The sequence below is a fragment of the Topomyia yanbarensis genome, chromosome 1, assembly GCF_030247195.1.
Source record: "Topomyia yanbarensis strain Yona2022 chromosome 1, ASM3024719v1, whole genome shotgun sequence".
In the NCBI taxonomy this organism is placed as follows: domain Eukaryota; kingdom Metazoa; phylum Arthropoda; class Insecta; order Diptera; family Culicidae; genus Topomyia; species Topomyia yanbarensis.
In genome coordinates, this window is record NC_080670.1 from 150,832,314 (window position 1) to 150,858,882 (window position 26,569).

At 39.0% G+C, this 26,569-nt stretch overlaps 1 protein-coding gene across 1 annotated transcript; it reads right to left on the reverse strand.

The window, feature by feature from the left end:
- Window positions 1-1,285: 1,285 nt before the first annotated feature.
- On the reverse strand, window positions 1,286-26,077 carry LOC131677261 (pupal cuticle protein 27). The gene is made up of 3 exons (XM_058956983.1): window positions 25,654-26,077; window positions 1,941-2,196; window positions 1,286-1,875 (listed from the first exon to the last, which is right to left on the reverse strand). The coding sequence occupies exons 1-3, from the start codon at window positions 25,663-25,665 to the stop codon at window positions 1,493-1,495; spliced, it is 651 nt and encodes a 216-aa protein (XP_058812966.1). The 5' UTR covers window positions 25,666-26,077; the 3' UTR covers window positions 1,286-1,492.
- Window positions 26,078-26,569: the final 492 nt, after the last annotated feature.

The following is a 26,569-nucleotide window of genomic DNA, read 5'->3' on the forward strand; positions in this document are numbered from 1 at the left end:
TAGGAGTAGTACGAGACATGTGCTCTCTACTGTTTCGTCATCGAATACATATGGTTCCATCGTTGGGGACTAGACCAAGTAATTCACGAACAAGTAAAGGCGGGAGCTGAATGGCACATCGGGCAAGTTGAACAAAATGGAACGAGAGGGACCAAAGGGCCTGAAGGAGTTGCGGTGCTAACATGGAGCCAAAAAGGCTCAAGAAATTGTGATGCTAAAACCAAAGAAGAATCGGTATCGGGAGAACATCCTTCGCAGGTGAACTCTTCGTCGGTATGAGCTAGATTCACCGCCGGGGACTAGACTGAGTAGACCGCGAATAGACACCACCAGTCGGGGATCGTCAGGGCACTAGCTAGCCGGACGCCCTGCTCAGGAGAACTTCTCCCGCCGGGGAATTCTCCATTGGACTACGCTAGGTCCACCAGCGGGGACTAGACCAGTGTTGCCACAATTAAATCTGTACCGGGAGTCTTTTCTATCTGTGCTCTTCTCTAGAAAAATCTGTACCGGATTCTGTACCCAAACAATAACAAAGTTGTTTTTAAAAAATCATTTTTTAGCTTGAACTGAAGCTGACATTAGAATGCGATGTGCGCGAAACCTGGTTCCAGTAAAATCATCCCGTTTCCCTTTTTTCAGAGTTAAAACCGAGCGGGTCTACTCGGAGTGTCTACAGTGTCTTTGACATGCTCCATTTGATTTGCTGCAAGCAGTTTTCTCGCATCCTAATGTATGGTAATGCTCAGCTTCTCGCCGCCACTCTGTCAGCGGAATTAAGTTACAAACAAAGTGGCGGCAAGAATTTGAGCTGGAGCTGATATTGACATTACCCACTCAAACTCATCCGGAATTCTGACTTCAAATAAAACAACCGATTCCGAGTCAGAATTTCTGGTTTTGTTTCCTCGAATGAAAAATCATTATAAGAAAAATGATTACGAGCCGCAACTCGGTGAGCTTGTGATAGATAAAACTCAGATGAAGTTTACGTTTGCTATTTTTGGACCAATCTATAAGTAAATCGGCGTTATCAGTGAACAAAATGGTTGGCAGTTGCCAGCTCGAGTCCGCGGTATCACTTGATAGCATTTTTTCATGGCATGTAATTTTCATATCGCACGTGAACATTCCGCGTATTGGTCTGCTGAAGTCGTGCAGTATTCGGAATGATTACGATATATTTCTATAAGATCAAGATAGGGGGATTCTCAGTTATAAAATATTACAATTCCTTAATATGAATAATAATGAGGTTTATTCTAACTTATCTCGGACATACCCTGAAAACCATCCCAGGAATTTTCTTGAAACAGACTAACACAAATACATTCCTCAAGTTCCATCACTAGTCGAACTGTACCTCCTGGACAACGGCCTGAGCTGACCATAATATCAAATTTATTGGCATTTAAGGCAGTTGATTTGACTTAGGAGCACACATACACGCTGAAACTAACTAGATCCCGAAAAAAATCAGTCAAGCCAAAGATCAACCGGTGTAGCTAAGCGAGTACGATCCAGTATTGATATCCACTTTGGCATTCGGGTGCCAATAGTCGGCACGCTGCTGTGGCTGATAGTACTGCGGCTGTGTTTGGAACCGATGCTGTGGCTGTTGATACGCTGGAGCAACGGGAGCCGGAGCAGCCGCTACATTGTTTTGGTAATACTGCTGCGGACCAGCATTGTACTGAACCGGAGCAGGGCGAGACTGGAATGCTGGAGCTACTGGCTTCGAATTGTAGCGTGCGTCCTTGTAATAGATGCTAGGGTCCTCACGATACTGCCCATCGTCTTCCTCGTCTGGACCCAGCGCCGGATAGTTGTGATTGTTGTTGTTCAATGTTGGCGGCGGAACGTTGATGTCGGTACCTGAAACAGATAATATGGTTTCAATGTCAAATTACAACAAAACAATCATTTACTGATGAACTTACCAACTGGCTCAAATCCTCTTTTGCTAGCTCCATACTCAATTTCGCGCAGTTTACCGACATCGTCAATGTATCCGTATTTACCCTGCACCTCTCCGGTTGGATATTTTGTTTCGATTTTGAATGACCCATCGGCTGCTTCATAGCCGTAGCTGTAGCTTCCGTCCTCGTTGTGGCGGTTAATCTGTTTTAGAATCGGTACCGGTGTGGTGTAATCTTTTTGAGCTGCGATTACTGTCACTATCGCGGACAATATGAGCTATTGAAAGAAACAAATAAAGGAATAACAGTTAGAATTACTAAGGGATAATCCAACGGAAGATTACTGATACTTTTTTGCAATAAGAGCTATGGAAACTTTTTTTATACGGGTACTATAAAACTAAACGTGGTCCAGAATTGAAATGGAAAAGCAGTTTTATCGTCTTTTGAAAACTTTATTCGCTTAACACTAACTTGAAAAAAGTTCCCACGCTTCCCAGAATTAAATTTGATCTGCTGTTCTTTCCAACACCTTATACCAAACTTCCTTCCTTCAATCTGCACCAAACATGCTGTGTGAGAAACAACCTGTTATAACGTTTGGTTTGTTCAACACAATACCAACTTGATTGCAAACAGAAAGTTTCCTGTAAAGGAGAAGTCAGCAAACGTTAGCGAAGCAAAAATATATTTGTTGCTAGTTTTGACCAATCCTTATTTAAGAAGCACATAATAAAATTTCGCCTACCAATGTAAAGTAGTATTGTTTTTATGGATTGGCTTATGTACCTTCAAATACGGAAACTCTAGTTGTATACACAGGTGTAGACAGTACCATTTCACTTCTCCAATGGACAGCACAGACAAAACGTACTTTTGCGTTAGTTTGGTGGGAAAATGAAGCTGGAGTTGGATTTATCCGCATAATTTTTCCAGTACTATTTAACAGAGCTATTTATAAATACAGCTAGTGCGATGTTGGATTTTACAATTGTAGACTAAATTCGTTCGACAATACATTAACATCAAACTCTCATTTTGCATGAGTATTTTTCCCTTGCTTACTTTACTAAATCTTCGAGAAGCGAACATGTTGTATTACTCTAGATCGTTTTCAATAAATCGCATCCACCTCATTCGATAAGATTCTCTCTAGATTCACTCGAAACCGTTATTTTATATTGATTTTGTAAGCATTAGGGCGACTCGAATATAAAACCAAGCGAGTAAAGGCTCTGTAACCTAGGCTCATTAGCCTGGGTAGGGTTAAATACCTCTGTCCCATCCCAGGAACCAAAGGAGTGACATTAACCCTCTTAGCCACGTCACTCCCAACGATTTATTAAATCCCCATCAAATTGAAACGGTTGGTACGGTTGTCTACGTTTCTTCCTTATTCAAGGTTGGTTCGTTGATTAAATTCTCTATTAAATGAATAATTTAATTGCCGTACAATTTTGAATCATTTTCATGTTGTACGCTGCACAGTTGGCCTGGCCGGTTTAATGATTGTGTCACACACCATATATACCACAAACATTTATATTGACAAAACAAATTGTAGGCGAACGTTTGAAATTTTCCAGGATTTCTGCATGTATAGGCTGTGTATGTGTAGACTAGAGACTAGACTAGACTAGACTAGAAAGCTTTCGGTACCCACGGCGATAAACCGAAATTTCCAAGTCTAGTTCAGACAGAGCCGTCAATATAAGGCAACCAAGAGACCTTGAATATTGGGAAGTTTAATGTGCAGCATTTATTTTTTCGCCTCATTTGTCGCTCGAGCAAAAAGCATGTTGATACACGTTCAAACGTTGCAGTAAAAAGAAGATCTCTGAATTTTCGACATCCATATGTAACAGAAATGGAAAAACGTAAATCTTTTTAATTCCATTTAGAGTTTCAAACATCAGTGCAAAATTTATGGTCGATTGGTTTTGACCAGGTAAACAACATTGCGTATGAAATTTGTATGGAAATTTGTAGGATTACCTTTTTGCATTTTAACCCTTAAAGGCGCAAATCAATTTTTTCAGAATTTTGTAAAAATTGTCTCACAACTATATCACGTTAATGCGATAATTTTTAGATGATTTCCCGGATGTTGTTTTAAAACAACATTGCGCATTTAAGGGTTAATTTCTAGAGATCTCATATAAGCAACCGAAGATATAAAAGTCGCAAGGATATAAAAATCGGAAAGAAATTTCAAGAGTCAAAATCGGACGGTCCTTCAGCATAAGAATCGCTTAAAATATTTTCACCCGTAAAACTCGGCAAGGATGAACCTCCAGTATAAAAATCTGTTAAAAATAAAAATATTCGTTCGCAGGAGCATCCGTATACTGTGATGTTCAAGGGATTAAAAGTCGGTTAAAAACTACTTTGTAAGGATCGGATATACTTATTTTCCGATAGTTATACTGAAAGTTTTTTTACAACGACTCTTACAAAACCGGTTTTTATGTTCTAATATATTTGGAGCGAATTTTACAAAGCATGTTTTAAACTTTCGACTTTTATTTTCGGTCGCTCATATTTTTCAGAAAAATGTAACTCATAATGTAAATGCAAAGTCCAAGATACACTTAATAACTTTTCGAAAAAAATATGATGCTGGAATGTTCCTAAAAATGTTCCTTAGTAACAATTGAGGTTTTATGGTAGTTTTATAGCCGTTCATAAAACTTAGATTGCACTTGTAGCATTCTATAAAACTTCAATTGTTACATGGGTTACAGCTGTTCAAAGTTCGATGGTTCGAATTAAGAGCCAGTTTTTTTTTTCAAAGCATTGTCACAACGCGTATTGATGTGCTCCGATTTTGATGAGGCGTTTGGCATGTGCTGGAAGGACTTTGGCCAAATATCAGGTTAGTACTCTAACGGAAAGTGCGGTGTAACGAGCATTGAACATTAATCCGAAGCAAAAGATTGAAATTTTAAAATCTCTCTAACGTTGGTTTAACTTGATGAAATAAAATTCTGTTTAGTTTTTCTGAAAGTGCTGAAAATAGAATATATCTTTTTGATTTGTAATCGATACATTGGAAAACATTCATATTTGAACAAGAAAAGTTTTGTTTGAAAACGAAACCAGTACACATTTTTGCAATAAGCTGGTACTATAGATATTAAGATATTACTAAAAGAGAAAATATGATGAAAAATTTCATCGTTTACAACTTTGTAGAAAATCGATGTAAAATCATCTGAGAAAATTATTAAATTCTATCGGGTTTATATTTGTGCATGGCCTACTGATAAACTGGATAACTGGATTTACAAGAACTTACAAAAATTGTTCATCAGTGTATTCAGATAACTTAGTGTTTACAAAGTCCCTTTTCAAGCGATAAATTATATTTTCAGATTCCTCCGGCTCTTGGATGCCAATGGTATTTTATGAACATGGAGCCCTAGAAAAGTGCTGACCAAACTCATCTGATATTCTTAGCTTTTGCCTATCTCATATAGAAAGGTTGTGCAATTGCTCTAAAAATCGACTTTCTAACCGAGAACCGGAGAGCCAAGTCTCATATACTATTCGACTCAGTTCGTCGAGATCGCAAAATGTCTGTGTGTATGTTTTTTAGAGAGTATTAAAAAAATTTCAAGAAAACTCTAAGACGGGAAAAAATGTACAAAAACGCAAATGTCTCAGGGAACGGGTGAGAGAAGTTCTCCCGAAACCGAGCCAACCAGCCAGGTATCGAGGTCAGTTCGGCCCGACGACCCGCGACTGGTGGTGTCTAGTCGCGGTCTATTCAGTCTAGTCCCCGGAGATGAATCTAGCTTATGCCGACGGAGAGTTCCCTGGCGAAGGAAGTTCTCCCGATACCGATTCTTATTTGGTTTTAGCATCACAATTTCTTGAGCCCTTTGGCTCCCTCTCGTTCCATTTCGCTCTACTTTCCCGATGAGCCATTCAGCTTCCGCCATAACTTGTTCACGAACGAACTACTCGGTGTAGTCCCCAACAGTGGGAGGTTCTCCTGAAACCGAGCGGTAGATTTCTCCTGATACCGATGTTCGTTTCCGTGAGTCATTTAGCTCTCCGCGTCGTCCCGATCTACTCGATCTAGTCCACGGCGGTGGATCTAGCCTACACAACGGGCCATCCAGTAGGTACTGAGGTCTTTCCGGCGATTCGGTGGAGCGTAGCTTCCGGTTTACCAGCGCCCTAAAGACCCACTGCTAGCTGTGCGACGCGGTCAACTCGGTCTAATCCCCGGCGGTGGATCTAGCCTACTCACGAGCTACCCAGTAGGGTGTCGAGGTCGGACCAGCGATTCCGGTGAAGCTTGACGTCCGGTTGACTGGCGCCCCGACGACCCAAACTCGGTGCAAACGTCACGTACTACTCAACGGATCCCCGGCGGTGGACCTAGTCTACACTAGGAAAGTTGCAACAAAAGAACGAAGCTTTTCTCACTGGCCAACAGTTAATGGCCGCTGCAGGTGCCGCCAGTATTTACGACAGAAGAATTCGTTTCAGTTCAGTTTTGTTGTTGTGGGAGACGAACCACAGTGGCCAGTACTTAGATCTATTGTGGTATTCAGTTCAGATAAAATTATTCATTGCTTCACTAGAACCGGAGAAAATGGTGTAAATCCCGGAGACCCGGAGAGTGTCCACGTCAAACCCGGAGAGTGGCAACCCTAGTCGTTCCGTTATTTGGTTTGACGATTAGACCGTCTCTTCATGATTGTGCTATATTATTACTCCAAGGTGGACATCTTTTTAATTTTTTTCCTTATTTTACATTAACTGAAAAGATTGACACGCCCAACATTGACAAAATATTAATAACAGAGAACTTCGCTCCCTGATATATTCATAATTGCTTAAACTTAAATTAATGCTTAAAGTTATGTCTACGTTTCCGAACCTTTCCATATCCTTGAGTGTTTCGGTCAAAAATAAGACAGAGTAGAAGCACTTCGGTACACCTCAGACATCACACATAAGGCATTCAGGCTGTTTTGTAGCAAATCGAAAAAGTTATTACGTTATAAATCAGGTAACATAAGTTTTATTTTTACCATTTTTTTGTTAACCATTTGAGTTAATTTGTCAACAGTTTTTTCGGCATTTTTAATTAGCAAGGGACTGGAAGGTGAAGTATATTTTTCAATATTTAGAGCCATAGTACTCAAGGGAGAGCAAGGTGTTGAAAGGAGAAAGTTTTAGAAAAGCGTGGAAGGATCATATATGCAAGCTTAGAGCTCACCGGCGGTCGGTTCCGACAGCATGAAGTAACAAGTTACTTTGCGCTTGTTCGGACATACCGTAGACTCAGGTGATTCGCATTTCTAATGCCAAAAGACCTTGACCACTACGGTAGCAGACAAAGGGTTAAGTCGCCGGTGAGCTCTAAGCTTGCATATATGATCCTTCCACGCTTTTCTAAAACTTTCTCCTTTCAACACCTTGCTCTCCCTTGAGTACTATGGCTCTAAATATTGAAAAATATACTTCACCTTCCAGTCCCTTGCTAATTAAAAATGCCGAAAAAACTGTTAACATAAGTTTATACCGAAACTCACGATGATCTCTCTAGAATCACCATCTTTCCAAATTTACATTATTTAATCAAGCCTTTGAGTAACGGAAGCGGGAGCAATATTTAATTTGAATTTGCATCGGTTTTATTTTTTAATATAATCAGTCTCTCCAATGAAAATGAAACAGCAAAAAATAGAAGAACAAATCATTACGGTTGCTTACAGGGATTTTCATTTCGTTAACAGAGGACAAAATGCAAATTCGAATTTCTTCCTCGTCTTTGAGCAAACGGTTAAATTTATTTCCTGAAACGTAGAGAACTGCCTGCGGAATAAGGAGAGCATCATCTCGGATGCCGTATTTCACCTTCTTGTTGGTTTGCATTGACCGGATGTAGTAACAGAATGAAAAAATCGTAGAAGCTCTACTTTAATTAAGGCATAAACAATGGCGAGCAATACTAACGAATACTAAAATATTATTTTTGCTGAACGGTTCTAGTTTGATCATTGAAACAAAAACACACCCAACCAAACAAGACATTTCAGCGTGAACTCTTGCTCGACTTATTTATAATGCTATGATTCCCTGATGATGGTCCCTTCGCCTTCGGCGCTGCCCTTAATGGCTTACTAATGGAAAACGGAAGACTAAAAAATATTAGCTTTCATTTTCCGGCCATCTAATTATGTCTAATTGGATGTACAAATAACCGGCTCGCATCTGCAAACTGCCGGGTAAAGTGGTATTCATGAAATTGATACTTATACTTCTAATTAGAGCGGTACATTGAATGTTTTGGCTTTTTCTTCGGAAATTTCATTCGCGGAATAGAACTTTAAATAATTCCGAAAAAGCGCAAAGATGCAATAAATATTATTTTTAATAGTGAGTTTTACTGGCTTCGACCTTTATGTATTTTCCAAAAATGTTAAGGTAGGTTAAAGCTGTGCTTCTATCAAATATTACAATCAAGTAGATCATTGGGAATACCATGAAGACCCGATTCCATCAGCCCCCTATTTTATCAGCCCCCGTATTTGTCAGCTTTTGACCCGATTTTATCAGTCTCGTATGAAAATTGATAGTTGGTAATTTGATGGGCTCTAACAGCTCAACCAAATTGAGTTCGAGTAAATCCTTTCTTGAGCATATTTTTCTTATCTTAGAGATCCGAAATATGCAAAATAAAAAAAATTATTATTTTAAAAACTTTGCGCTGGGGGTCACAACGGAAATTTAAACTAAATCATCAGAAAAAGTATGAGGCTATATCTAGAGACTAAAACAGAATATTTTAATAGCTTTGGTATATTAAAAAGAAAGAAAAATATATGTCCCGATTTTGCCGATTTTTTCATCCGTCTAAAATTAACCAACGAGCTGATAAAAAGAGTCTTCACTGTATGTATCTAGGAATTGAGTTAAAATTGTTAAGCAAGCTGGTGTGAATTTTAAATAAATCATTTGCTCTGAGCAGTGCAAACGGAAAGGAATGTTACGTACATTTTTTACAATGTTTCAATCCAGATTCATTTTTTCCCCAGCGTGTGGAGTGAGCTCGTTCAAAAACTTTAACGACAAGGAATGGTATCCTCAGTAGTCCATAAACGAAACGAGTAAAACATAAGAAAAATCGAAATCATTTTACGGCGGCCTGTAAAGTTTTTTGTTACTTCCGAAGGCTTTTAACACTTAGCCATGGGACCGAAAAACTTCATACACTATTATATAATAGGTTAAAGTACAGAAACACGTTGAGAACCAGTATGCAGAACAATTTTCCATAATGTGCAAGAGGCAAGAAAGAATGCATTCCGACCTACATCCGAGGTTTTCGATTAATAAAAGTGCATGCACGAATTCTGCCATTTGTCACGTCGATGCTCCCAATTACCAAAAAAAAATCATTATCGAAATCCAAATGGAACACTGTCAATGATTGCAAACCATTATTGTCAATTGCTCCCAGCTGTCCTTGAGACCAAATTTTCAACAATGCAATGGAATAATAACAAGTTACTTTATATTTGCCAATACCTATACTGCCTTTGATCACAGACTAGTCTCATAAAGATAGGAAATCCCATAGAAAATGGGACAATTATGCGATCATTAACAGTATGTACAACCCACCTGTTCCAAAGAAAAATTCACTGTTTACCATCGTAAACAATTCAGCAAATTCGTTGGAAATGTATTTAACGCAACAATATTTCAGCGTCGAAACACCCATCACGCTGTACTCATGTCACCCAGCAGGGTCGCGATAAATAATTGTTTTATTTGCATCGAGCTATGCTCACTTCCGGTCGGTGACGTGAGAAATTGAATTCACTATTGAGTTTTCAACGGTAGTGAAGCGAACCAAATAAAATTCCGAAACGAAGAGAAAAAATATGGAACGTGTCTCAGTGGGAATCAAGGATCGCGTTTCCTCGCCCTCAATTTTCCATCTGCACACACTGTAGTGCACCGAGCCGTTCGAGAAAACCATGGCGAGGTCAAAGACAAAAGCCACGAGCGTTCGTAAAAATATTATTCTCGGCTTTACAGTCACCGTTACGTTGTCTCTGAACTGGAGAACCGCAAAAGAAACGATACGATGAGCTTGGCAAGTCGTAAGCAGGCTTTTTTCCCGAGGGTTTCTAAAAGCAAAATTGGAGTTAGATGGAAAAAGCTCTGTTGGGATTCAGCACAGCTTGGCATTCTCATCGCCGACCGGGAAGGTAAATTTGAATTAAAAGCGCCTTAGAATACGTTGCGAAGGGATTGTTATTCGAATGATGGAAATGGGGATTGCAATACGGTAATGAGCCTATTTTGGCCGTATTCGGAGGAGAGACGCACTATTTTTTTAACAATTTTTAAATTATCTAAAAAAAATTTATTGTTCAATTTTTAATCTTCGGGTCATTCGTCCCATTTTTCGTGTTAGAAAAATCCCTTTTAAAAAAATCTCCAACCCTATGTGCAATAAATGCGAATTGAACCCAGGTAAGCTGCGCACAAGGCAATCGATTTACCAACTACGCTATGCTCATCCTCTCTAATGACTTTTCTCAGAATAAAATGTACTGTTTGTCAAATATCTATATAATACTTATTTTTCAGAAATATCTCAATTCTCGGCATACGTGTTCTATTCTGTGTATGTATTATAATAATTCAATGCCTCCTTGGAGTCTCAAATTTCACAACATCGGTAAAAAACATTTGGTTGAAACGCAAAGCGAGTATCCCGATCGTGGACGCCGTCCCATGATTTGTAAAACGAATCATTCTACTTTTTCACCCGATCAAAACAAACATAAACGTTGCACACATGAAAGAATTATACCAGCTGTTAGAAGAAGAACTCCCTGAAATGCGTGTGCAGGAATTAATCATGCGAAGACTAATAACTGGTAATCAGGGCCGTCGAGAGCAGCGTCGGTTCCCCAAGGATTGTAATGCTGCCGGGCCCTTTTAAACTTAAGTCCTCTAGTTCAGCATGAGTTAGTTCCTCTTCAGCCATGGGAAACTCGTGAGTCCGTGGTTTCTACTAGACTCCGGTTGAATCGTATTGCCACATCCACAGATAGCGTGCCAGATAGGCTTCGCAGTACCGACCCTTTTTGGCGAGAACCGGTACTACGGTACTGAAGCCCTCAGTACCGGTAGTACCGGTAAAGTACCGATACTCGAATATTTTTTTTAAAAAAATCGAAAAAAGCTTCAAACTGAAATTGAATGCTCAAACTGATGATCTTATTTTCAGATGATTGATTTGTGCTGATCAAAAAACATGTTTATTGTTTTTAATTGGTTCGGAATGGCAAGACTTATTTCACAGAAGATATTTTTCGTATAGGGCATCTTCTTTTATTTCGAAATCTAGGCCACTTTGAAATCAATAACTGCTAAGTGGTGCGACTTTCGGTCGATTTGAACAGATGGTACATGTATGAAACCCTATGACCAACAGTAAATCAAAGCGAGAATGGCAGTAAATCCGAGCAGATTAATCGCATTTCCACTCTTGCATTTCTGAAAATTGGTTCCGACACTTAAGGTCGTTTGCCTACTATTCTCTAATGTATATCAAGGCTCCTTGCTTTCCTGTAAACTATGGAGTTTTGCTGAATTTTTCGATCACCAATAATTACAAATCGCCCCATTTGAAGCAGTTCACCAAGTCTAAAAGTGTTAGCTACTAAATCGATGTTCGTTCTTTTATAAAGGTTTAAGAGCAAACCAAATACAGACACGACTTAGACCATAGTCTTATTACGCGCCATCCAGTGAATAATGGAAACCAATCAGAATGTCGCTAATAAAACTTTAATTTCTAGAATTATTATGATGATGGCCCCACCTCATTTTCACACAAAGGTGTTATCTCAACGATTTATCTAGAAGACAAATTAACATAATTAAACGCTATCTTGCAGACCGATATTTTGAAACAGATCCCCCTGCAGAGTTAACATATTTGTCATAAAAATTGTATTGTACCGAAAATACCGGTACTGGCTTTTGTTCAGTACCGGTATTACGGTACCAAAAATGGGTCGGTATTCCCAGGATTTTCGGTACCGGTATTACCGGTACCACAACCCTAGTGCCAGACGGGTTAATTTCGACAGCTTCTTATTCCGCGGTATCCAAATAGGGTAAAGTTGCCATAGTTGCGAGTTTTTCAATTTGTGGGTACTTAGGAATCAGGAATCAGTAGCATCTGGCGCAAATGACACGTTCCCCATGTTGATCAAAGATTTGTGCCTTGCCATGAATCGTTTTGCCTCATTTCCCTGATGGGAAATATTGGGGAAGTGGTAAGGTTAGTGGTAAGGAAAATAGGATCTGCAGGTGCTACGATCAACCCAGGGACAACTAGACAGACAGTGCTTGTTTCATATATGTACCACCGATTTGATGGTGGCGCTAGTATGCCTACTCTGTACGAGTACCACGAACAACGCAACGAAAAAGTTTCAAGAGAAAAGCGTGTTTCGTTACGTGTGTTTTGGACGCCGTCAATGCGGCTAGAACAACATTTAGAAAAAGCGTATTCCAAAATGTGTATAAAGAAAACTATTATTAGAGAATAAATTTATCCCTAACTGGAAACCGTCAGCAATGTTACATAAAACCTATTATAAATTTGACTGGAAGTCGTTGTTTTTAGCAACCGGCTCAGCTCCTTCTCCAAAATGTTTTAGTTTTCTTGTTGTGTGAAGTTTGTAGTCGGTAAATCATTGGCGCTTTTTTCTCCAGAAATATAAATGAAAAACATTTTGGCCAATAAAAGAAAATCACCAAGCTCAACAATTCGTGAACCTACGACATCTTGTTTCAAGTTCATTAAGAACGTCAAGAATTCTAGTATTTTGATCGGGAAAATAAATAATATATGTGGGATTTTCTACCTATTTAGCTAAATTGGTTTTAAATAGATTTTGTGCTTTTATCAGAATTCTGGCAGCAAACCGGTAGTGCTCGGTTTCAACAAGAGTGCTGCCAGGAATGTACAATTTTGTTCGAGTTCGAGTTTTGCTCGACTTTTGCAATTTTTCTGTCCGGGAGATATTGTGATGGTTTTGGTACGGATCCCTTCAGAATTATTTTGGCAATTTACTCCAGTGTGATAGAAACCAAACGGAACGGCATCTACCGGAGGCATGCCTGGGGAGATATTGATTCGATCCGGAGGATTTTCGGGAATTTCAATATAAGTGGAAGTGGCTTGTTTTTGAAAGTCATCTTCTTGTATTTCCCAAAATCGAATTTATTTTATTTTGGATGTTTTAAATTCAAAATGGAATCTATGTTTCTGTTTAAGTATAGCGGAATGAGAACAGCTTCTAATTTGAACAGCGAAATAAATTTGATGATAGAAATGCTTAAATTGTTTATTTTTTACAGATATGGAAAATAATATATGGGATGCGCCTTTTTCAAATTTTGCTTCATTCGAGCCGCCATGACATCACCAAATCACCACAAAATTTGCATATGAGTTCAATATATGGGAGCTGTCACGTTGTTCCCGGGCTGGTGCAGACAAAGCGACACATGGATTGATTTATTTGCTGGTAGCGGCGGAGCAGTTTTTAACTTTTGTTGTAAACAAAATGAGAAGGTAGCAGATGCAGCTCAAAATTTTCGTTAAAATTATTAAATCAAAAAGATTTTCTTTTTACATAAATTTTATTATGTCTAGACACAAAACTCAGTAATCAGACGCAAATAAAACAACTGCTAGTACAGTGGGCAACCGAGTACCTCTGCTGTTGGAAGAACTGAACTTATTTGATTTCTTTATTTCGAACATAATAATTGGGTTCTTATAGACATCACACGCATCTTTGGCGAGGCCCAAAATCACCGTTCTGTCTCAAAACAATGCATTTTTAGGGGGAAAATTACTTGAGCGTGCTATAAAAATAAAAAAATGCAAAAAAAAAACCATTTTAATCATCGGTTAATTAAGGTCATTTCTCATCTCCCCCAGAGTAGAAACTAAAAATCGTTCCGCTACAGACACACGGCAAAAACGACTGCAGACGAATTGTATTGCTAATGATTTTTGGAAATGTCCTGTAAGATGGGCTACTCGGGAAGTGAAACAATTACTAAACGTGCAGATTGTGCTCAATCCGAGAGAAGTTAACGCCCTGCAAATGTACCATATCAAATATTAAGAAGCACAGTCGTTTGTTTCACGGAATAACGTGCAGCACACCAACGAAAGCTGCCACGTTAACAATATCATCCACGTATATATAGATATATATAGACAATGGCTTTAGAGAGATGCGCTTAGATGAATTATCTTCACATACTGCTAACATTGAGATTAACAAATTTATGTCAAGATACAGAAAAGTGGCTTCCTTAACAGCTGAAACTTCGCATTTTCCCGGGTGTCTTTAACGTTGTTCTTGTGGTGAGAATGCTTCCGTACAAACCAACTCCTTCATACGTAACCATTTTATGCGGATCAACCGAAAATGGGACGTTTCATCAAACAACACTGGATATGCACCCATGGAAGATTCCTATGCACGAATTCTGCAAAAAGACAGTGAACCACGGAAAACTTTATGCAAAAGCAGCTAGAAAAGCCCACCCGCAATAACCTAAACAGCACACCGTTATCTTATGCCAAACCACAAACGGTTACAAAACCAACATCTACGGATCTGACAGGAACAAATATTCATTCAACAACAATCACGCCCAGTATCTCCACGCTAACAACCGGCACAACCAGCAAATAAGCGAACGTAGAAGAGAACGGATGCGTTTATCCGTGCGCTCGCATTCCTGTTTGACGCTATATTGCTTTTTTCAAATATACTTTGAATTGGCTCCTCAATATTTTGTAGTGTATTCCGGCGATTCAAGCAATAAAATCCGCTTGTTTAACTTGTACACAAAGTAGACAATTTTCTTAAAACCGTTTAGTTATCAAATAAAATTTTCATTACGCTTACAATGACAATAACAATTTAATGAGATGAATGATTACAAAGAAATTACTATTGATCTTTTTATTGCTCTTCTATGAATACCGGACGTGTTCGCCATCTAACGGGAAAAAACGCGGGTCCCCAAATACGACCCGGGCCCCAGGGCAATTGCCCTGGCTGACCCCCCTCTCATCGGGTCTGCTGGTAATGACTAGATTCACATCAATCATTACATTGTCACCAGCCGAATTTGATGTGCGGATGAATCTCTGCATTCAGCAATGAGTTGAATAACTTGAGATGATTCATTACATTACAATATATTTTAAAGTTTATGTTTAAATTTTGCCGCACTACTGATTCTTTCCTGTATGCTGGAGAGATTGCTTTGATTGTGGTAGTGTATCTGAAGCAAACATGGCGCAAAATGCAACCTTCGCAATTCAGAATCACGTATTCTATCCCTATGCATATTCTAGCGATAAACGAGTGCTTTTATGGTGAATTAATCATAAATGTATTATCCAGTTAAAATAAGGGTATGTACCAGTACATTGTTTAATATACTTGTGGCGGAATAGTGGTATATGATGCGGTAATTGTTCGCTCATATGGTATAGTTTTACTAAGCGCCGTTGTATCCCGTTTCGATTTAGCAGATATTAAGATAGAAGGTAATTTTATTTTAACCAAAATTCATAATTGATCAACAAAAAAAGCTAATCTAATCATTGCACACCTTTTTAGCCAAAATAGTACATTATACAATAAATTATTTCACATGCTCGGTTCGAATCCAAGAGGTGCGAAATAAGGTCACAATAGTCTCTACTGCCATAATAAGAACACTACCCTATATTCGATCAAAGTGAGATCGGCTTAGAAAAAATTAACAACATTAACATAAACCACTATGTCGAACCGGTTGGTTGGGTACGATATGTTACATGATTGCATTTTTAATCACATTTTCGTTTCTCAGCAGATGTAACTTTATTCTGGGGACTCGTTTCAATCCGTTTCCTCTTGGATGGAATGAAAGCAACCGTTGTCGGTGGAGCGATTTCGTAATACATGTTATTGAATAGATTTACAAAAATGTAATTCAGATTACATTTAGCATTGCAAACAAACTATAATTTGTTTATTCAATTCGGTTACATAACGAGGCAATATCACTCAGTTAGCTGTACCTGGACAAACACGGTTGATGAAACGGTATAGAATCATAATGCAATGTCCGTAATTTTATTTCTCATAGAAGTTGATTAAATTGGTACGACCATTTTTTGGCGACCTACGCAAGGCTTGCTTGGTCTAAGGCCCAAGGTTTTTTTTAACAAACGTACTTTTTTATTGAGTCATATCTTCAAATAACAAACTTTCTTTGTTTCAAGAATCAGAATATATTGGCTCGATTGGCGTTCCTCATGTTATTCAGGGATTTGTGCCTTGCGATGTTGTGCAATCACTTCAGAATCACTTTCCTGATGGGAAGGGATAGAGAGGTGAAAGAAAAAGTTAGGCAAATGAAAAATGAGAACACATCACAATACAGTAAACAGCCTGGATTCTTCACTTCTGAAGTAAAAATGTACCCTGCTGATAAATCCTATAGGTCTTTACCACACTGTGCTAGCAACAATAACATATTCTTCAGTTTTATCTCGCTGTATACAGGTTCATCTGAGCAGGGAGAACCAAAAATCCGGATACGCAATTGCATTACTGTAGGGCAGCTACACATCATATAATATAAGGTTCCGTTGTATAAAAAAGGTGACAAATGCAACATCGAAAATTATCACAATTATCGTGGAATAACTTCATTGCGAGTTGAGTCGAAGGTTTTCGAATCGCTCACTAACAAGGCACTATTCTCAGCTTGCCGACTCTACACTAGCACTTATCAGCACAGTTTCTTCCCCGGTCGATCGGTGGAGACGAACCTGGTCTCTTTCACATCCTTTTGTACAGAACAAATGTCCAAACAACTGCAGATGGACACATCTTAAGGCTGCATTTGACACTGTTGACCATGAGATACTGTTAACGATGCTTGATAAACTTGGATGCACTGCCCGATTCGGCCGTTGGCTTCGATCATACCGTGTTCACCATGAAGTCGTGGTTCAAATTTGTGATAATGTATCAGAATCCTCTTCCAACCATTCTGGTGTTCTTCAAGATAGTACGCTTGGTCCGCTAGTGTTTTCATTCTTCGTGAATGATGTGGTTTTCTTCTTAATGCGTGGAGGGAAACTGTTCTTCATCGACGACTTAAAAAAACTACACACCTAGAAAAAATTTACATCTCCTGACCCTAACATATACGAGCATCAAAAATGACTTGGTTTTACGTCAAACAAATAGATGGTTCTTAGTGTTGCTAAATCCTTTTTATCAGCTTTCATCGAACGACAAACATATTTAATTTCAAGTTCAACATTGCTGGAACTCAGCAGCAACGCGTTGACCATGTAAAAGATTTGGCTGTCATCCTCGATGAAAGGCTAACGTACACCTATCACTTCTCATCGATAATTGACAAAGCAAATCATCTACGAGGTTCTTCGTCCTCGAACACTGCTGCAGACTGAAATGCACAACACTAACAATGCTGCCAACAGCCCGATACTAGCAATGGTCCGTCGCTTCAACGATTTTACCGACATCTTCGACTTCGTCATTAGTTAGCTCTGCACAGTTTCGAAACCGTTTGTTATCACTTTAGGTTAATTATTTGTAGTTCAGCTCATTAACATTCAGTCTCAGTTGGACTTAAACTGTTAAATACATACATAGAAACGTTTGTAAGCGAATATGATAATTGAGTTAGCAATATACAGTTGCGCAAACTAATTTTTAGACATTTTCGCACGCACATCCGTTAGAGAAGTATACTTGCGATTACGATATGTAACGGTATCTAGGTAAAAGTTTAATGATCAAAGATGAAGCATTTATGATCAAATAACGACGGTTCGAACTCATTCGGACGAGCCAATTCATGCGCAATACTGTCCGAGCAGAGAGTTGCATCTAACACCTCTTGCTCTGTGATTTCCTCTATCTGTACTGCTTAAGTATTCCATCAATTCAAGGTACTCGTAGTAATGGTTTTATGCCTGGCTAAATATGTTTCAAGCTAAGTTCAATAAGGCGAAGGTCAGGAATCAGGAATCAGAATAAATTGCCGTATGTAGTCGGAGATCTGTGCCTTGCCGTATGTTTACATCACTTCCTGAGCGGAAGGAAAGAATAAGCAGGTGTGGAGAAGTAGACTTGGAAGGGTGGGAAAAATAACAGCACAAAAACAAAAACAAACAGCAGGTAAGTTAAACTCACAAGTGGTTCAACTTGCCTGCGAGTAAGCCTAAAGCTCTTTATCACATTAAATAAGAAACTTTAGTATGTCTCTGAGTTTCAGTCGTCCAAACATGATTTCGCCTATATAAGGACGGCCGAAAACTCGAAATCGCAATTGTGCTACTGATGGACAGTTGCATATCAGATGAAATGAGGTTCCGTAGTCGGATTCACAAAGATCACACGAAAAAGACTCAGTGCGCTGAATAGTTGCCATGTGATAATTGAGTTTGCAGTGGCCGGTTAAAGCCCTGGTCAGCATGCCGCAGTGATGCTTCGAAAAATGTAGGAGATTTTTCGAAATCACTGGGCACGGTTGTTCTAGAAACGCCTTCGTTTGGCGACACGTTTGTGAATTTCTCCAATAATTGCAGTGCTGGGACGAAGCCCAGGACAGTATTTTTCCCTTATCCAACTTGTCGAAATTAGCAGGGCGGGTTCAGAACCAACGAAGTCAATCGCTGAATCTGTCCTGGCCAATTCGTCAGCCCATTCATTTCCAGTAATACCGAAATGTCCGGGCACCCAGACAAGGTAGATAGTGTTGACAATGCTTAGTTCTTCGATTTAGGTTCGGCACGCGATCACTAGCTTGGACCGTGATTTGTCTGAGCTAAGGGCCTTGATTGCAGCCTGGCTATCGGAGCAGAACTTTATAACTCTGTCGGACAAATTCAGTTAAAGAGCCGATTGTACCCCACACATAATCGCAAAGATTTCTGCTTGGAATACAGTACAGTATCCACAGGTAGTGAGTGAGATTGTTCCAATTTCATTTCACGACAGTAGACACCAGCACGTCCCTCCATCAGAGAACCGTCAGTATAACAGACCACTTGCGTTTGTTGTTGTCTTTTCATATAGCCAGACAACCACTCCTCTCGAGAGGGAAACTTCACATGGAATGTCCTGTAAGAAAAATTACATGTGAGGGTAATATCGGTGGGAGCAAAAATATCTTCACCCCATGTAACTATTTGTGACCAATCGTGTATGACTGGTAGCAAGATCAACATGATTACTGTTTCAAAGCCAGTAACCTGCAGTCTGTATGCACATGATAACTTCTTGTTTGAGGTGTATGTGTAATGGATTGATATTTAGAAGTGCCTCAAGAGCAGCAGTCGGAGTCGTGGCGAAAGCAACATTCAACGCCATTAGCGACATTCGTTGCAGATGGTTTAGCTTTGCCTGGACTGTCATCACCTCTCCCCTCTGCCACCACACAAAGCATCCATATGACAGTATTGGACGTACAATTGTCGTGTAAATCCAATAGATGTATTTAGGTTTAAGAACCCAGGTCTTTCCAAAAGTTCGTCTGCACTGCCCGAAGGCAATGTACGCTTTCTTGACTCTGAACTAAATGTGAGCAGACCAATTCAGTTTGCAATCCAATATAACTCCAACGTATTTGACTTGATCTGCACACAGTAGCTCAGAATCAAAGAACTGCAAGGAACGAACCCCGGTTGATATTCGCTGCTTCGTGAAAAGATCCAGTGAAGTTTTGCTTGGGTTAACTGATAATTTAACTTACCGACGCCCCTGTTCGACAGCCCCTTAATGCTTGTTGCATTAAGTCAAAGATTATTCCGATGCAAAGTCCAGTAATTAGTATTTGGTAATCGTCAGCAAACCTGTAGGTTGGAAATCCAAGCTCATTGAGTTTCTTCAACAAGCGATCGGCTACCAAGTTCCATGACAAACGTGACCCTGAGGACAAGCGCAAAAACTCAACTTCTGTATCTCAGCCAGAGTTAAAAATATTCAAATTCATTGAATGAAAATTGATCATATTCAGCCGCATTCATTTTCAATATTCAGTGACGCAGCTGAAAATGTCAAACGAACAAACCGCCCATTCATCCATGCAGATTTTCATTCGGCTCCGATTATTACACGGAGCGACCGTGCAGCAACGAATCAAACGCATCGAAGTAGGCCCTGGCACAATGTAAGCGATGATGATTGTTGTTTCATATGCTTTATCGACATTTGAAAACATTTTCCTAGATAATTAGTGTAATGAATATATTGTACGATATTCAACTGTTATTCATTCATGGATAGTTGAAAGAATATTTTTTTCTATTCACCGCGAGTCGCAACAGGTTCATTCAGCCGTCAACAAAGAGCTTCGATTATTTTTAACTCTGATCTCAACCTGTCGCAGTGACGAGCAAAGAATGCGGTTACTAAGCATTGCGTTTATCCAACCCAAGATACATGCAGGTATCCCATGATCGCACGTCGCTTCCAGAATAGACTGGAAGGACACATTGTCAAAAGCACCCTCAATCAGGGATGCCACATTGAAATCTATGTTTCGGCAAAAAAAATCTTTTTATCATCTGTGATGACAAGAACAGAAAAAAACTTGTGAAAATCTGTGATAAATTTCCAAAAAAATCTGTGAAAAATCAATCAAATCAATTTCCGAAAATCTGTGAAAATCTGTGAAATTTTTATCGAAATGTCAAAAATCTGTCACGGGAAGTATTCCATCTTTTCCGGGTGATTTGTATGGAACAACGCTGTCAACTGCCCACTGGACCGATTCAGTGGAAACCACGAGTCCGAATCACCAGAATGAGATCTGTGAACATTGCTCAGGTCCGGATCGATACAACCTGGAAAGTCTGTGTCGAAGAGACAATTAAGAACATCTTTTTCGTCCGTCACATAAACACCATCTGAATTTTAAGGAGTTCATCTGAAAATCATTCGATTTCAGGAGAATTTTATTTAACCTGCTAGCCTCATTTAGACAAGAGACATTAGTGCATATGTTTTGCCAGCCAGCCCGCTCTTCAGATCTAAGACATTTCTTATAGGCACTACGAGCTGACCTGAAAGCCCTGGAATCATAACGCTGACGTCAATTCCAAGCTCTTCTCATATCCTTCTTCATTCTTTCAAGCTCAACCCTCCACCACGGGGTTCCCCTAGTCGTTTTAACAATACGAAGTGGACAAGCTTCTTCGTAGGATACTACTATGAATGAGTTTGTCGTATCCACTACGTCATCTAAGTCGTCTAGTTGACTAATTGTTGGAAAATATCGATGAAATTTAGTCGCCAAGTTTTCCAAAAAGAGGTCCCAGTTTGTAGATTTAGGATTACATTGAAGGTGACATCAAAATGATCAAAAAATAAATATTTATGTTCAGATAGAGACGGATCAGTTTCATTTGGAACCTGCCAATTTCCCAGCTCGTTCGAAATTTTATCAGAGCAAAGCGTTATGTCTAGCACCTCCTTCCTCCCAGACCTCGAAAAAGTTGGTCGGTTTCCCACATTCAGAATATGGAGATTCGTACTACTTATATACTCCATCAGTTCAGAGCCTTTCAGATTGATGTCTGAGCTGCCCCAAATGATGTGATGAGCATTCGCATCACTGCCGATAATGAGCGGAAGCCCATTTCTGCTACAATATGATACAACGATTTTGAAATCATCAGAAGGAGATGACTCGTTATGCGGTAGATATGCTGAACTATATATATATATATATATATATATATATATATATATATATATATATATATATATATATATATATATATATATATATATATATATATATATATATATATATATATATATATATATATATATATATATATATATATATATATATATATATATATATATATATATATATATATATATATATATATATATATATATATATATATATATATATATATATATATATATATATATATATATATATATATATATATATATATATATATATATATTTTGTTTAGGTTACCGACAGTCAGTGTAACTGTAACAACACGGATATCGCGAGTTGTGATCTCCAATATGAGACACGCGTCAATAGCCTTATTAGCAAGAATGCAAGCACGAGGCATTTCACGTGGGTTAGTCATGCCTGTCTTGTTGTAAGCAAAGAAGGCAGTGTTAAGTAACCTTCCAAAATAGAAGTTTCTTTTATTGAAATACGGTTCTTGGACCAATGCTACGGAAGCTTTACCTTCCTGCATGAGTCGAGATAAATTCATAGTTGCTGTACGTTTATGCTGGAGATTGATTTGTTCTATTCTAACCATTGTTGATTAGAGTATTATACATGTCATTTTCAACAAAAATTGCACAACAACTAGAGGACACCAAGCCAAGTTGGGATGATAACGCATATAGCGAGCCATACCAGGTTTAAATGGGACACGATCATTTGATTCCCACGATTTGCGAAGAAAATTATGGTCCACTGTGTCAGAGATTCGAATAACACAGTAAGTGCAAAATCCAAAATGCTCCGTGCGCAACTGGCATATTTTAGACCCTCCAGTCATTAAGTCATCGGCACGGAACTACACCTTAACTTAGGGTCTCCTACTTTCAGTCGCCTCCTACGACATGGTAGCAGGGACCCAGTAGCTCAATTCTTGGACGGATACCACACGGCCTCTAAACAGGTTCGTCTGTACACATCGAAATTCAATAATCGAAACTCAGCAAAACTTCACCGAACTACCATCAGTCGAGAGTCTCAGGAAACACCCAGCCAACAAAAATTCGGCAAAATTAAGCGAATCGTCGGTGAAAAAACTTCGATGCGTAGAGTGAATGTTACGCTGCATAATACAGCATACTGGGGAGTTCGCCCAACTCTTCCCAGGCTCCGTTCGCCATTGAGAATATTTCAAACCCCCTCAACAATTTTACCCATAGCACGGGTCGCATGACACTATGGAATTAGGGTTCCCTGTTTGGTGGGGTTTAACCACCGGAACAGGTAGTCCGTAATGTAATTCTTAGCCGGTTGAAACAACCACTACAGACACTACATGGCTTATCTAGGCTGTTCGGAGAAAGAAGCTGACATTGAAGGACAACTTCCATAGATGGCCGAACAGCCGACTACTTAAAATATATTGAAATATTTATTAATTCCAATCCTGCTTAGAGGCTACTCATATAATTGATAATACAACAAAAATCAAATGTTTATAAAAACCGAGCCTGACCTGGTAGAGCGAAACTGTAAACGTCATTTTGCATCATCTTCCAACTAATTTTATAAATGTTATTCTTGTTATTAACCATATTTAATTTTTGTCTGAGTTGAATGCACAATACATTTATTTATTTATTTTTTATTTATTTAAATAAATAAAATAAATAAACAATACATTTACAGCAAATTTTGAAATGTATGCAACTTTTCGGTGAGCAAGTTTACACACTTAATTTTTTCTGCCGAATCTCAGCTTTTTCGCATCTTTTTTTTAAAAATCTCATCAACTGAGATCTCAGTAAACATTTTTTTAGCTGAGATCTCAGTGAAAATGACGTTTCATAGCTGTGACTCAGGAAATATTTCACAAAAAATCAGCAAACAAATCTCACTTTACTGTGATATCAGTTTCTAAATTTGCTGACTACACGGCTGTTGGGAAATTGCCGAACCGAATTGAGCGTGTATGTTTCATAGACAATCAACCTATTCAAACTTAGCTTCCCGTTCGAAAAATTGTCTCTAATCCATATTTTGCGGCATCTTTCCAAAAATGAGCTCATGATAATTCAGGTAGTTATTTTATTTTACATTGAAGTAATTTGACAACTCTGGGATTTCGGCTTACAAAATCCCCTTCCAACAATTTTCCAGACGTCCTCATGATGCTTAAATCAGAGAATATTATTCCAAAAATATTTTGTAGAATATTTAGTTAAATTAATCAGCTTCAATTAAATTTTATTTCAATTATTTTGGTTGGGAGGGGGGTGGGTCTAATCCCCAAAACCCCCCTGCCTACGCCACTGGCACAGCTTGACCGCATCGAGGTAGAAGTAAGCTTTGCAATGTCACTCATTGTTTGTTCACGTTTCACGCACTAGGTAGAAGGATGAATTTTAGCTTTTGAAAATAGAAAAAGCGGTGCACGGTAAATTTGATTACATGCCCGGCTATAGCAGCGGAGCGATTTTTAGCTTCTGCATTGAGCATGGCGTGGAATTGGACTAAGGTATAATGAGACATTAAGCGGTAATTAATCGCTCGTATACGTGCGTTTTGCTAAAAACACTTGCATCCTGTTGCGGTTCACTAAGCGAATGAGGCCAAATAGCAGATGTTTCAAGAAAGTAAATTTATTTTAACTAAAAGTTTCATTTAACCGACAGTTCTGAACAAACACGTTCATAATTGCAGGCCTACGCAGACGGGTTACAATATGCTTTACTGCCACAATATGCACATTTCATCTACCATCCGAGCGCTTTCTCCCAGCCAATCATAGAATTCAATAACGCAATTACTTTTCAAACCTATATAGGCACACTTAGAAAAAATGAAAATTACATTTGAAGTAAACTACATTGTGACGTATTTCTTTCGATGTTAACCTTGGCTCAAGAAGTTTGAGAGTTGTGCACAACGTATATAATTAAATGTTCTTGGATGTAAATTTAAATGAATTGTGACGCACCTTTTATATGCATCTTACGAGATGTAAATATTTTTAAGTGTGTGCTAAAAAATATTGTAACGAAGTATGTGCACATCTGTCAATAAAGTGAAGTAAAAGTGAAAGTAAATTTTCAATAAAAGTTCTTTAAAAGCTGAATCATATTCACTTTATGGAGAATCCTAGAGACAAAATAAAGCGATAACTAAAGCGATGGTAGGTCAAAATATCGAACAAATCAGTTTTGCACTTCCACGACTTCTACGAAGCAGAGGAACGGGCCTTATATGGTGAGTCAGGAGGTTTTTTGTGTGCAAAAGTTTCGTTTTGTTTTGTGCAAAAAACAATAAAACGATTTGAACTACACTTATACAAAGTTTGAAAGGCACCGAACCGGAGCAACAAGCAGAACAAGATGGCCAAAACTCGTGCAAGGAAACTGTACAGAAAGTGGTTCACAGAAACGTTCTACATTGCAATGAAATATGAGACTTAGACACTAGGCAAATGCCAGTGCAATACAACCACCTCGTAACTTCTAAGCTGGTCGTTTCTGGCAGTGTACGGAAAAGCGTCATTAAAACTTTTGAAATTCAGTGTTTCGTAAACGGTTTGCGACCCTGGAATAGCCCAAAAACTGACGGAAAAGGTCAAGGCAAAGGTGTGTACTTTTAGGTTTGGAGAGGAGATTACCGGATCATCACTACCATAGTTTATTCAATTTTCAAACCCCATACTTTTTTCCACTCATTCACCGTGGAATACTTCTTCCTCAGCTGAAGAGACAGCCTCCGCCAACGTAACCGAAACCAGTTGACTTCATTATTAAAACATTTCATTTAGACACTCTACCACGTTCCACTTATAAATGTTCTGCACCGATCTTCCTAAATAATTTTATCACTCTCGAATCGCACAGCTTATAGCTCATGATGTAAATGTACTCACCAAAGTGTTCATTTTTGGTATTATGATTCAATTAAATCCTGGAGAAAACCGGACACCGATAGACTGTGGATGATAGCACTACTTTCTCTCCGCAAATTTTCCTGATGCTGCAGTAGATAGTAACGCTGATAATGACGAAGATGATGACGGTGCTATTCCGGACACTTTTCTTTCTTCTTCCGAATTAAACTGGAAAGCGCAAAAATTGTCACAATTAGTTGGACTGGGGCTGAAAGCTGCCCGAAGAACGACACACACACAGGGCGCAGAACTTTTAATGTCTCTCGGATCGTCGGACGCGCACGGATTCCGTTTTCGAACGTTCTTTCGCAATGTGGCAAGTGGTTTCTGTCTCACCCCAGGACGGACAAGTGGTCGACAGCGATAAAAGTTTGTTTACAAACAGCTCGCACGCAAAGAATGGACACTGGCTTTTATATGGGGAAACCAACACAGGTGCGAGCTCTCTCGGTTCGTGCTCTCCAATTGTAACTCGTCCGATTTGGTTTGTAACTGGTGGAGGCGTGGGCCTCTCCGCGACGACAGGAGTGTCTCGAACGAATTAAAATGCGCGCCAAATCACAACGATCAGAGGTGCTAGTCAGTGACGGTATACAGCTACTAACACATGCTATTAAAAGCGGAAGGAAAAGAACCATGTGGAGCGGGTTTTAGAGCAACCGTTTTTCAAAGTGGTTCCGTAAATGAGCGAATGATTTGCTCGCGAATCTGAATTCTAGTTTAACTTGAGTGAAACAGGCTTGTCAGAACAAAACACATTCCGGGAAAGAAATTTCATTTCCAACAGCGTGGAAAAACGAAACGTTCCTAAATTTGTGAGCAACATCGTTGAAGTGCTGGAACCGTTAAATTTATGGGCCACGAAAGTAGGACCGCGGACAATAATCACGTATTT

Coding starts and splice junctions, on each gene's coding strand:
- LOC131677261 (XM_058956983.1), bottom strand. Junction 1,876..1,940: donor AAGAGGATTTGAGCCAGTTG/GTAAGTTCATCA, acceptor TATCTGTTTCAG/GTACCGACATCAACGTTCCG.